This window comes from Chelonus insularis, unplaced genomic scaffold, assembly GCF_013357705.1.
Source record: "Chelonus insularis isolate UGA/USDA-ARS -01 unplaced genomic scaffold, ASM1335770v1 contig_135_pilon, whole genome shotgun sequence".
NCBI lineage: Eukaryota > Metazoa > Arthropoda > Insecta > Hymenoptera > Braconidae > Chelonus > Chelonus insularis.
In genome coordinates this window covers 1,423,820-1,437,346 of record NW_023276376.1, presented here as the reverse complement: position 1 = coordinate 1,437,346, position 13,527 = coordinate 1,423,820, and the positions used below count along the sequence as shown (strand labels likewise).

At 28.6% G+C, this 13,527-nt stretch overlaps 2 protein-coding genes across 19 annotated transcripts in view; one reads left to right on the top strand and one right to left on the bottom strand.

The window, feature by feature from the left end:
- The window catches only part of mip40 (Myb-interacting protein 40), a 60,830-nt gene that overhangs the window by 16,765 nt on the left and 30,538 nt on the right, over positions 1 to 13,527 (top strand). The gene's annotated exons all lie outside the window — the stretch shown is intronic.
- The window catches only part of mmd (mind-meld), a 46,775-nt gene that overhangs the window by 15,148 nt on the left and 18,100 nt on the right, over positions 1 to 13,527 (bottom strand). For 9 of the 18 annotated variants that reach the window (XR_004691214.1, XM_035095790.1, XM_035095802.1 and 6 more), the window contains exons 2-12: positions 7,887 to 7,940; positions 6,474 to 6,658; positions 6,310 to 6,366; positions 6,161 to 6,240; positions 4,627 to 4,696; positions 4,380 to 4,526; positions 3,490 to 3,693; positions 2,401 to 2,475; positions 1,959 to 2,131; positions 506 to 675; positions 215 to 378 (exon numbers count right to left, since the gene is read on the bottom strand). Coding sequence is in view for 17 of the 18 variants with exons in the window: in XM_035095790.1 (XP_034951681.1) it covers positions 215 to 378; positions 506 to 675; positions 1,959 to 2,131; positions 2,401 to 2,475; positions 3,490 to 3,693; positions 4,380 to 4,526; positions 4,627 to 4,696; positions 6,161 to 6,240; positions 6,310 to 6,366; positions 6,474 to 6,658; positions 7,887 to 7,940 (1,379 nt within the window). In the remaining variant the exon portion in view is untranslated. The remainder of the gene's footprint in view (positions 1 to 214; positions 379 to 505; positions 676 to 1,958; positions 2,132 to 2,400; positions 2,476 to 3,489; positions 3,694 to 4,379; positions 4,527 to 4,626; positions 4,697 to 6,160; positions 6,241 to 6,309; positions 6,367 to 6,473; positions 6,659 to 7,886; positions 7,941 to 13,527) is intronic. The other 9 variants (XM_035095806.1, XM_035095804.1, XM_035095807.1 and 6 more) reach the window with 3 other exon arrangements.

Here is a 13,527-nt window from a genome sequence, read left to right as displayed (position 1 = left end):
AATTTTAATATAAATTAAAAAGTTATTTATAGATGTAAATACAATTAAGAAGATACGTAAAGCAAGGCAATATAACATCTTTATACTAATCAGTTATGAAATGTATGTGTATCTCTGTGTGTGTGTGTGTGTGTGTGTGGTGTGAGTGAAGGGCAAATAAATCAACATGAATGTGATCAAATCTTGATAAAATAATTTCACTCAGCATTCTCACCTCATTTGGTTTATTTAGAAGACAGATTCCATTGCCGACTTTCAAAGCATCCTCGTAATCGGATTTACTACATTCAGAGAATTTGTAAGGTTGGACATTCTCAGCGCCAACAATTGACTGGGCCATAATACACCCGTGCCAGTCACGACAATGGCAATTTTCTCCTATCAACATACAACAACGTGTTTACAAGTTGAACTTATGGACAGAGTTAAAAGCAGGACATAAAACAAATGATAACGATTGTAGAGCATCAAGTGCTTTTACTACACTACTACTAATACTACTAACTTAGGTCGTCGTGACCCATCCCAATGTTGTGGCCTATCATATGTGCCATTGTTCCTGCTAGAAGATGTGGCTCATAAGTGTTGAGGTCAACGCTTATACCAGCAGATTTCGGGCTGCAAACTGTCTCTGGAACAGCTATCCCTGACTCGCCACCCGCGAAAGACTCGCCTCTGTGAAAATAAGTCTTTTTCTTAGTTTCCTTTTTTATTTGGTAACTTTGATTGTACAATTGAGAAACTTGGAAAAACAAAAAGAAAAAGGAGAGAAAAGGAGGACCGAAATACAAATATAGAAATGTTTATCGAAACGTGAACTAGTTTTCTGATTTTTTCTTATTCTGTTTGTATTCGCACATTCATTTAGACTTAGGAAGAAACCTACTACTACATTTTATATTTGTTTGATAGCAAATGTTCTTTCGTATTTTCTTATCTACTTTTTTTTTGTTTTTTTTTTCTAAAGACTTTTTACTTTTTTATCCTTCTGCTGTTGATTTGATCAATTTTAGAGAATATTATAAATTATTTACAAAACTTCTTTAATTACTTTAGTTATTCAATTTGAATTTAAAAATTTTTTTCATTTAATAAATTAAAGTTTTATGAACTGAAATGTCATTTTTTCTAAATTAGAAAAATACGAAGGGTGTTTGAATGAATAGTAACGAGAATGATATATTTTAGTACTAATAAAAATTATTTTATTCCCTCTCTGAGATAGTCATCGTTATGATTGAACAAACTTTGTCCATTTTCTACGACAAGTTTCATATTTTCTTCTAGGATTAATGGAAATAGTGAAATAGACGTAAAACTTTTTTTTTATCTAACAATAAAAATGATTATTATTATTGTTATTAATAAAAATAACTTCAATAGTTAAATAAATGAAATTATAGATAAAATCAAGATAAAAAAGTATATAGTTTTATAAAAAAAAGCATTAAAAAATTTCAATAATTTTATAAATGAGTAAAAGTTAGACATAAAACATTGAAAACTCATTAAATTTTTTTTTGTCCTGTTACTCATTCTAGTTTATTATTCCTTTAGAAAATTTTTCAAAGAAATTATAAACATTTAAATGACAAATAATTCTACTATTTAAATAAAACACTAATATTTTGAGTTGGAACAATTCTAGAGCTACAATTAGTACATGCTGTAATTTAAAAATTCTAACTCATAGATTTTTATGGCCACATTCAAGTGATATATTCTTTTTTTGGTCAGGCATTACCTACTAAACAGAATAATATATCACAACGTATTTGAAATAATATTTCAAAATTATAAATAAGGAATATAAAATAATTAATCCAATTCAAACTTGATATTAATTTAAAAATGAAATAAATGTTTTGTTTCAACAGATATCTGATATATCGTTGTAATCGTGTTTATTACAACCAATACAAAACACACACTGTTAACGTATACTAAATTTTACTTACGTAAGTAATTGAGTGGTATCCTGTGAAACGTGGTACATTTTTCTCACAGTGTAATCAACAAAGTTTTGCAGTGCACGACCAATCTCCATATTGGAATCAATTGCTGCACGATTTCCACCCATCCATGTTTCGATATAAACTACTGATACTCTTGTATTCAATGTACGAAAATACTAGAAACAATATTTTATTGTTCATCATTGAAAAGTAAATCGGGTATTATACAAATGTTATCATTAAAACTATTATCAACGTAAATACAGTAAAATCCCGATTGATAGTTAATCCTTTGTTTTTCTTTCCCAAGATCAATTATCCGGATTTTCGATTACACCGACTATCCTACGTCTTAATTAACAAATAATCAGGATTTTACTAACGTACTTGATATATTGTTGTATAAGATTAATTGTTAAACAAAGATGTGTATATAAGAAATTACCAAATCAGCAATATTTGCAACTTGAATAGCATCATGAACTACTTCGGATCTTGTGCTACCGTTTCTTCTATCGAACTGTAAAGTAAAACAAATGTTGTGGTAAATTAATTGAATTGATGATATCGAGAAGAGGATTTCTTAATGGAATTGAATAAAATAAAAATTAAATATCGGTATTAAAAATTTTTTGATCTCTTTTAGAGAATATATAAGTTACTTTAAATGAAAGTACATTAAAATTTCACTATTTGTAAACTCATAAATTTGTAGTGTTATCGATAGATGATAGAGCTTTCTTTTTGTCTTGATAGAGAAATAATTGTGAATAATGACTGACCATTGGTACGATGTTAATACGTGACTTTTATATACATTTTTTTTGTCTTGGTATACTGGATTTTTATTACGATTTTTGAAAGAGTTTATTCGACATATTCTTTTTTGAAACATTAAATTTAATGGTTTCAATATAACTCAAAACTCGGAGTTTTATTTTCAATGTTAATTGATGAAAAACATGAAAAAATTCGATGGAACATGTTGAAATTCGTATTATTAGTTTCAATGAAATTTCATACTGAGGCTTTAAAAAGTTCGTCATCTGCGAAAAATAAAGCTTGTTAAACATGGACTTTAATTAAACTAAAAAAAAACTTTTAAACTTGAATAAAAATTCAAACTTGGTTTGTTATTTTTTATTGTAGCCAAATTCATTTCAAAAACAAACATCATTAATTTTGACAAGTCCCATTAATAATAGTACAAACTCTATTTATCTATTCATATTTTGATCAATTTTATATTTATCAGAAATAATTGATGAAAATTTTTAATAAATTGTAAATAAATATTCACTTTAAAAATAAAACTTTCCAAACAATTGAGAGAATTGTTCAACCGTTTATAATAATTAAAAAATATTGAAAAAATAAAAAAAATAGTTTTAAAAAAATTCAACTAATTTTTGTTGAATGCATCAATTTTGTTTAATTGTCAACTAAATTGATTTATTAAAAAACTATAAAGGAAAACTTTTTCCCATGTATTGAAGAGAAAGAAGTATAACAAGTTTAAATTGGACAAACATACCATTGCTTTATCAATGATCATGGCAGTTTCGATATATTTCGTAGCTGCACGTACGTCTCTCTTATATCGATCGGTGATGGTCTCCAATAAGCCGAGGACATGCTTCTGCCGACGGTTCTTCGAACGACGCTCAAGATTTCCCGCAATACCACAGCCTTTGTTACCTTTTGTTCGAGCTTCAAATATAACGTGAGGATGTCTCTGCTAAAAGAGAGGTGTACATATAGTTGATTTTCCTTGATAACTTTTACAACTATTACTACTACCACTACCACTACTACTGATACTTTTTAACTTGATATCTCCATTGCATTACGTACACTGTGATATCTAAATTATCAAATATCTCATCTGCATAAGTGTAGGTATGTGTGAAAATGATGAGCAAAATGCCAACATACGGTTTATCTTGATTTAAAGGGGACCTCAATTTTTCGGGTTAAATAGAAGCTTTCTTCTATTGAAAAAAAATCTATTTTAAGAATCATTAAAAATTTTAGAACACAAAGTGAATTAAAGGTGAATAGAGCATGTGATTTTATTTAAAAATAAATTGGCTTGGGATTTGAGTGAAAAAAAATTTCATAAAGTCAATTATTTCAGTAATAAATTGAAATTTCCATGTGTTTTTTTTTTCTGAAAAATATATTTTTTTTTTCATATAAAATTACTTAAATAATTTTATTTTTTGTTCTTGATTAAATTCTATTACTGGGAAATATGAGAACAAATTTGACTATGGTGAAATTTTTTAGCAGGATTTTTTTTTCCAGATTGACGAATAAAAATTAGTGGAACTGAATCAACTCGACCGTTTAATTAATCTCGTCAACCTACTTGTTTCGGTAGTGTTTAAGTAATTAAATCAGTAATGTGAAAAATTTACTGACCGACAAATCACCACCATAGAATGGCTGAATGACGAACGTCTCATTGCCCAAATGAATAACCCCACTGACGCCATTGCACGTGTGAAAAGCAGCACTTGCACCAGGATAATCTTTCACGGAACCATGATAATAGCAATGCTCGATTTCCTGAAACAAACTCCATTAAAGGCTTCCATCTACACTTCTCGCGTTACATAATAAGAGTATCAACTACTTCATCAACGGAGTACTGAATATACATATTCACCTGCTTTGTTGTTTGTTCGGCACCATTGCTTAAGTAATCCTTTTGCATTAGATTAGGTGCTAAAAGTTGTCTGCAAAATAAAATTATACAGTTTAATATGTATTTATTTATTGTAAATAAACAAGTTGTTGTGTAAGAGGGATTTAATCCTTTGGGCCTCCAGAGGAAAAAGGTAGTGAAAGCATGTCCGTTAAATTGGATCTAAAAGACCCACACGTTTCATAGTCAGATAATTCTATATAAAATTCCGATTTCGCAGTTGAATAATCTCGTAAATTGCCGAAAAATCATCGGTAATTATTATGAAGTAATATTTCACCCAAAAAGTTTTAGCAATTTTTCATAAATTGATTCGTTTAAAAGCTGTGTAAATACAGCTAAAAGAGCGATTATTTATTATGACTTTTGTGTTTTTTTTAACAGTAAATTTTTTAATTTGTTTAGAAAAAGTTTCTTTTACAAAAAAAATAGATAAATTAGTTTAAAAAAGATAAATTAGGAAAAAATAATTGTTTATCTTAGATTAGGAGACGAAATCTTCATTTTTTTTAGATATAATCAAAAATATATATTGTAAATGGATGAATATTTAATTAGAATTATTATAATGATATTTCTAAATTAGATACTCGAAAATAGACTATTTATTGAGATGACAAACATTAAAACGAGTCTTTTTTATTAATTTTTATGACTTTTTTCCTTCAATCTAGGTTATTCCAATTTACTTGTATATTATTCTTATCTACTCGAAAAAATCTTTAAAAATTCAGAATCTCTTTTGAAACTTCTGTGAATATTTTCCAGTAATCAACTTCTGTCAAAGTTCAACTTTGGTTTATTTATAATGAAATCTAATTTATAAATTTTGGATAGAGGGTCAAGTATAAAGATATTTATAAATTCATTAGTGATTTATTTTTCAGAGCAAGTGCGTTATAAAAATATAGTTAGTCTAGGGAGAAAATAAACTATCCTGAAAAATGGTATCCAAACATTACATTTTTTCTTTTGAAATATTTTAATAAATTGAATAATGTATTTAAGTGCAAGATTTTAACTTTTGATTAAAAATCATAAAAAAGCACCAATTAAAAATTACATCTATAGAATATACTCATTTTTCTTGATGAATCTAATAATCATTATTTTAAGAGAATAATTTTATAGTAAATGGTAGACACTTGACAAGAGAAAAAAAATTTCTTTTATTATATTCCATCTCTATTTTGGTCACATTCACAAATCTCGATTAAATTAATCCTCGAGAAATTAAGTCAATTCATACACTCCATTTTTAGTTGCATCATCCGGTAGGCAAAAAACGTTTGATCAATGAGTGACAAAGAAATATATGAGTTACAGATGATGAGAAGAGAATAAAATGGTATTATGTGTGCATTACTGAATAAAAAGAGGAGATAATTTATTTGCTTTCTGTTTCTATTTTTACACCCTGATTTATCAGTGAAATGACTTGACAAATTTTGCCAGGGTAACTAAGTCTGATGAATTATTTATGAATACTACTTACGTATTTAATTCTAAATCTAGGCGGAATTTATGGTTGAAGGCCTTTATCAAGAGAGACGTTCGATGAAAATGTTTTCCAGCCTGATAACAAATGTTATTATTCAAATTTTCTATCATTAAAAGAATAAATAAAAATATCCTCACACTTACTCTTGATCTACCACGACCAGGTTGATATCCATCTCCGTAACCACCTCTTTGAGGGTACTATATCAATAATAAAAATAAAAAATAAAATGTCTCGATTTCAGTGGATTGTAAATAAAAACTTACTATTAAGTGTTGACATTTTTATAGAAATATTGAAATTTTACCTTAGGAGAGCCAGCTTCCCTTGTGGATATCCCCATTTTCTCGTGATGCCGAAGCTGTACCGGATAAATGATCTGATAATTGTGCGCACCAATATCACGTACTAACTCTTGATTCTGTCGATATTCTCGTAGTAATCGTTCGACTTCCCCTACAACATCCATATCATCATCAACTGATCTTCTTGCTATAAAAATATCATTTCAATATATATTTCATTTTTTCTTATAATCATCCAGTATATTATTTATCACACTGAGTAGACGTACGAAATCCTAGTGATTCATTTATTCATAATTTGTCAATTCCATTAAATTTAACAAAAGATCATGACACAACATTCACCAATGAATTATCGAATATTTTTTTTTATATGCCGAAAATCAAATTTTTTTCTCGTCAACTTCAGTCATATAAATGTATGAAGAATTAATTAATTTTAGAATTATATTGTTAATTAATAGTACTTGAATGAAGAGATTGCCAATTTCATCGTGTAGTAGCCATCTATTAATTAATTCATAATGTATATATTTCATCATATCGATTTAATAATTTATTCATTTATATAAAATTAATAAAATGTCGTGATATTTCATTTTCTACAAGTTTTTTTAAGTTTAAATTCTACCAACTTTTTTTTATTTTACTTAGAAAAGTAGTTTAATTAATTAATTTTAATTTAATTTAAAAAAAATAATCATTGTGATTTACTATATAAATATCTGTTAATGATATTTTTTATCACTAATTATAAATAAAATAAACAAACTAAAGAAATCCTTTCTTCAGTGCAAATGAAATATCAACACGAGTGAAATATTCCCGATGTTATGATTGTGGGAATGGAGTCAGATCCAAGTATTTTTCTACACCCTCATCGGAAAAATACTTCTCATCCCTCGAGAACTTGGTTCTCATCCCTTCCATTGATTAAGCACTACCATTTGGGTTAAGGGGAATCCAAACGGAGGGTGATCGAATTTTGATAAAACGATTTTCTCATCATGTATTTATAAATATGAGATGAATATTTCGATATTTAAAAAAAGCTTCGATCATCAAACATATACATAGATACGTATGTATTATAAAAAGCTACTGAACATATGTACATCAAGTAGTAGCATATACTTGACTTGGTGTAGTACATGCTGTATGCAACAAAACTTAAAAAAAGCAAATGTGTTTGAAAAGTCGAAGGAGAAAAAATAACAGCGGAAGCTTCGATGAAAGAAATATAGAAGCTCATCTATAGGTAATGAAACCTAGAGGAATAAGGCCAAGATATATGCATGTAAAACAGCTGAACAAGACTAGTTACAAGACACGCTTTTATTTTTTTCCTTCTTTTCTCTCGTCTTCATCTTATGTCTGATTTTTTTTATTTTTTACTACTTCTTTTCTTTACTAACCAGAAGGAGTCTCTCCTTCACTCCAAAAGGAATCGTCTAAAGTATAGTCGGCTTCTGTAACAAAAAAAAGACAGAAAAACCAATTATTGATCGTATCTTCGTCTAATGGCATCTTAAAAGAATAAAATTATAAAACGATCGAAATCGGCTTATTCTATAAACTTTTCGTTCAAGTTTTTTAATAATAAATTAAATTATTTTTCTCTTGGAAACAATTTAGTTTCTTTATGATGATTTTAGAAAATAAGAAAAGATAATTTTTTAGTACAAATTAACTTTATATTTTTCACTATGCTATTTGTCTATCATTTTACAGTGATTTTATTTTATTCAATTGATATTTGTATTGATTCTTTTAAATTACACTGAAAACGTTAAATAATTGGACAAGGTTTTATCTTACAAATTGATACTGTGTGAGCTATTTTTATTGTAAAACGAATGATGAATAATATTTTTTTTTTTGAAACTTTTATCTTACACGCAGTGTCATTAAACTTGCTGACTTTGTTTATTTGAGTTCAAATGATGGAATTATTTCATTTATACAATTTGACTTTAAGCATAATCCATTTATAAAATATTGGTTTAAATAAAAATCATGAAATTAATCTCGAAAAATTGGATTTTTATTCAACGAATAAATTATAAGCTGAATTTGATAGCATTATTATTAATCTGTATCTTTTATTATAGTAAATAACTTATAAGATATATTAGTGCGGTTATCGTCCCTATTACAATCGTTTTATTTACACCTATCGAGTAATAATAAATATGTGATATTTTTCATTAAACGGAAACGGGATATGTAAAAAATTCGAACGCTTAAAAGATAAAAGAGATAGTGTTATTAATTACAATGTGCCGATATTTTTATCAAAAATTAATCAAAATAATAAAAGTAAAACGATGTGAGTTATAAATATTTTCTCCACCGTTTATTAATAATTTTATGACATCAATAATTTTTGGTGTAATTTTAATCTATAAAATTTATTTTATGATTTATTCATCACTAAAAGATATTTTATTAAAAACCAATGCTGTGAATCATTTTTAATGTTTTTTTAATAATATTTTTACGAGATATTTTTAATGGAATTTAAATTTAAATTTATTTGAATACTTTACAAGTATCTTTTTGTTTTGAACTCTTTATCTATTTCACTCGATCAATTTTTCTTACCTCTGGTCCTCAAAATTTAGTCAGACGTTATCACACTTTTTAACAATATAACTCAAGTGAGGCAATTTATCATCATTAGTAGTATGAGGAGGAAATTTTTTATTCGGGTTACGTTGATTCACAAAATAAGTAACCTCATTCAATAGGTCAAAAGGTTAATTAAATATTTGGTGGTACACAAATATTTTTATCTCTCAGTGGTTGCGGTAAAGATAAAAGAAAAATGGTGGAATGCACAATCCCCTTGAATAATCATCTCTCTTGATTTTTCTCCTGTTCGTCTGACAAATACGAGCGCACGTGACGTGAATTTTCCTCTTTTCACCCTCCAGCGAGATAGATAAATGCGAAAGAGGTAAAAGCAAAACGATCGATAGTAACCTCATAGACTGAGCAGATGACACTACGACCGAGTGACAAAATAAGTACGATAGAGGCCTCGAAAATGAAGAAAGCTTACTAGTTTCATTAGAACTTATATTCCTTTCACGGTATCATCCACAATATCCCACTCTCTTCTCATTTATCCCTCTGCTTTAATCTCTCATTTCAATTGTTTGGAAAATAAAATTATATCTTTCATTAACTATAATCTCAAAATTCAATATCCAACATCATTGAATGTTAATTATTTATTTATACTGCTCTAATTCATTTAGGAAATTTATTTACTAATCTCTTGTGAGAGAATGAATAAGGTTTCATCGTTTAGGTGCTTTAGGATCATCCCCTAGTAAAAGTTTTCTAGGATGAAAAGAATTAACGGAGTTCATTTTTTTTTATCTCTTATTTCTTTTTTTTTTTATTTCCAACTGTTGGCTTAAAATAATATGACTGATATATTTTATTTTCTAGAATTAAATTTATTTATATACTTTAGTCTCTTTTTATTTTATTGTACTTTCAATTGAACAATTTATATAATTAGTCATTAAATTAAATTATATGTAAATTACCATCACATTATTCCCCTTTTTGAAATAATTCATTCAATCAACATATAGTCAAGTAAATGCCATGATTTCATCATTTGTTAAAAGCATCTAGAAAATTAAATAAGCTTGTAGTCGTTTATGTCGTTATAATCATCTCTACTAAATTTATTAACAATTAATAAAATGCTTCTTAGCATTCGTATATAAATTTAATCGTTTCTGTCATAGTAGTTATTATTCACCAAATGGATGGTAAAAAAAATCAATTATAAGTGATTACTAAAATAAAAAAATATTTTTAAATCAACTTTGTAATAATTTCAATTTATGTTGTTTTTATTTCAACTATGTAAATGAATATTGAAAATTATATGATACATGATAAATTAACTTGCTTGTTATTTGTATAAAAAAAAAACTATCATATTAGCTTTGTAATTCATGCGCTTTAATATTTTGCATATTTTATTTGTTTCTATTACTTTGAATCGCTTAACTCATATGATGTTTATTTTTTATCTGTTTTTTGTTGCATTGGATATAAAAATATGCAATTTAACATTCAATTGTTATACATCAGGTTATAAATATTCGATTTATTTATTGATTCAATTTTCCACTTTTATGTAATATCAATAAATTTACATCGAAATGAAGTTTATGTAATTTCTTATGAGATAAATTGATTGCAAAATTTGGTTTTGCTTTATAATTTATATTTAAGTGACAGAAAAAAGATAAAACTACTAGAGAAATTAATAAAAATTATTTTGCATTATTTAAAAAGCTCTTTAAGTAAAATTAAATAAAATTTTATCAAAGTGATAAAAATTTAAACTTTAACTAATAATGAAAAAGAAAATCTTCCTGTCATGTTTTATTTATCTCGGATTTATTTAGAAAAATATCAGATCTATTTCAGTTAAATTAGATTGGACGGCATCATAACTATTATGTTTTATTACAGCTTTCATTAATGCGTATGAATATTACATCATTGAAAGTTAATAAGTTACAGTTCACTCAACAGAAATGATTAATATTACAATTTCAATGATTTGATAATTGGTAATTTAAACGTACATGAATTTACCAAAATTACTGGAACCAAATTTCGAAAAGTTAACCAAGAGTCAATTTCCCTTTAACTTTGCTCAACTAAACTCTCATAAAATATATATGTATATAAATTCAATGTGACATTTCTGATAAAACGTTTAATCTAATCTAACGTGAAAGATCGAAATGAGTCTGAAAACAAATTGGTCAACGTTTCACTATTGCCTTAATTTCATTTCTGTTATCGGCCCATTATCATGTCATTTTAGCTCTTATTAGAGTTCCAACCCTTCTTTTGCTCACTTCCAATGACCGTTACTGATACGACACCTTTTAGCTGATAAAGATCTAGACGCAAGTCAGTAATAAATTAATTATGATTTATTGATCAATAAATCTTTTAGAGAAAAAGAAGATTCTCAAATATGTTAATTACATGATTGATATTCATTTAATCATCATTTGTTTATTAATAAATAAATAAATATTAGATTGATTTCATTTTTGAAAAAGATCATTATGTTAATGGAAGTAATTATTAATTAAAAATCTCAAATAATCAATTATAAATATTGATTTATTGATGCGTTGTAAAACTTCCGTGCATAAAATCTTTCAAGACAGCAGTAAATTCCGTGCTGACGTTGATCTTTAAGAAGGGTCGAGGTTAATTGTTGGAGGTTATACTCTTGCAATTTCAGTTCAAGTCGTTTAAGAACAATAGACTACTTTTCATTATAACTACCCTAAGAAATAAAGTAGTGGGCAGTTAATCGGGTCATGTTGCGTTCTCCAGATGAGAAGATAAAGAATCAAGACCCTTCCGTCTCACTCTTCATCTCGCTTGTGTTCTATTCTCGCTCTTATTCCTTTTGGTGTTCGTTGACTGCGCGAGAGACCCCCGGGGTTGCTCCATGGCAACGAGACTCTCGACACGCCACACCTTGAAAACCACGAGTTTCTACTGGTATTTCATTTTTTATCCAAAATTATTCGCCGATGGACCAAAAGCTCGATGAATTGGAGGCTTGAAAAATTTCAAGTGATGATGATAAAAATAAAATAATAACAAGTTGGTGAAAGAAAAAAAAACAAAACAAACAAAAGGAGATGGTATTTGAAAAAATTAAGAGAAATAATTCATTACATCAACATTTATGACGGTGAAATTGAGAAGATAATTATTCTTCTTGAGTTCTATTTAGAAATAATGAGTAAGAAAAAAGAAATTCAAGATTTTCACTACTTTATTATAATAATAATAATGATGATAATAATAACAAGAAGTAGAAAAAGCAGTAGAAGAAGAGCAAAACAGAAAAAGAAGCAATGACACTTGGCTTAATCGACCAGATGTAATAATTATATCAGATATAAGCCAGAGTGTTGTAAAAAATATTTTCCATTTTTTAGTATTAAAAAATGGGCATAAAAAACAATAAAGACAAGAAGGAAAGTTAGTAACTCGGGCAACGGCCGAGCAACGTCCGGGAATCCCCGCTCGAACTCGTTCCCGGATTAATCAATGAATCGACCTTGCGTAACTAACCCCCGGGAGTTCCTCTGCATTCCTCTTGCCGCACTCCCCTCTTTCTCTCATCTCTTGACGTACACAGCTTCCCACCTCCTGCTCCTCCTCGTCCTCTAGTATTTTCAACTGTGTCGACACCAAGGGGTTGACGTACGTTTACCCCGAATACAATTTATGGGGATCTCATTTGCCACTCGATACTCTGGCATTCCTTACAACTAACTACCTAGGAAAAGTTGGCGACATCTCGAGCAATAAGATACACCGGGTTTCTTCGATTCAAGTTTCAGAGTGAAGATGTTTTGTCTTGTTAGGGCATGGTTGAGTGATCTTAAAATGTTTCCATCTTTGTCTTAGTCTTTTTATCCATCTGCTGAAATGACTTATATAGATGTTGGTGTTCAGCGCTGATGATGTTGGATTGCCGGTGGCTGCGCTTTGTCTTGAGTTTGATAATAAAGTGGTCCATTCAAGTGTATGTATGTATATACACATTTAGTAATTATTATCGCAAATGAAATCAGAAGTATCACTGGTGCGACTGCCTCTTGACTTGAGCCGAAATAGAGTTAGTATCCGTAACGTTGCATCCCGTATCTCGCAGGTGCAGGGCGTGGTACCTTGTCGGCAATATCGATTACAACCCGGGCGGTTGCGCATTCACGTCGACACGTGGATGGACGCGGCCAGACTAAATTTGTATTGCCCTATATTTTATGTCCGCACTCATCTGCCAGCTCTCAAAGACTGATTGCTTTCTCCCTTGGTTGCACTCATTACCTGCATCGACTTATTGTCGTGGAATAGACGCCAGTCATTGCTTTTTTACTTCAGAGTTTTCGCTAATTCTATTCCTCTGACATCCACTTCTTCAAATCCATCAGCCGGTTAAATAGACTCGGAACTAAGTGAAATGTTCGGGGCTAA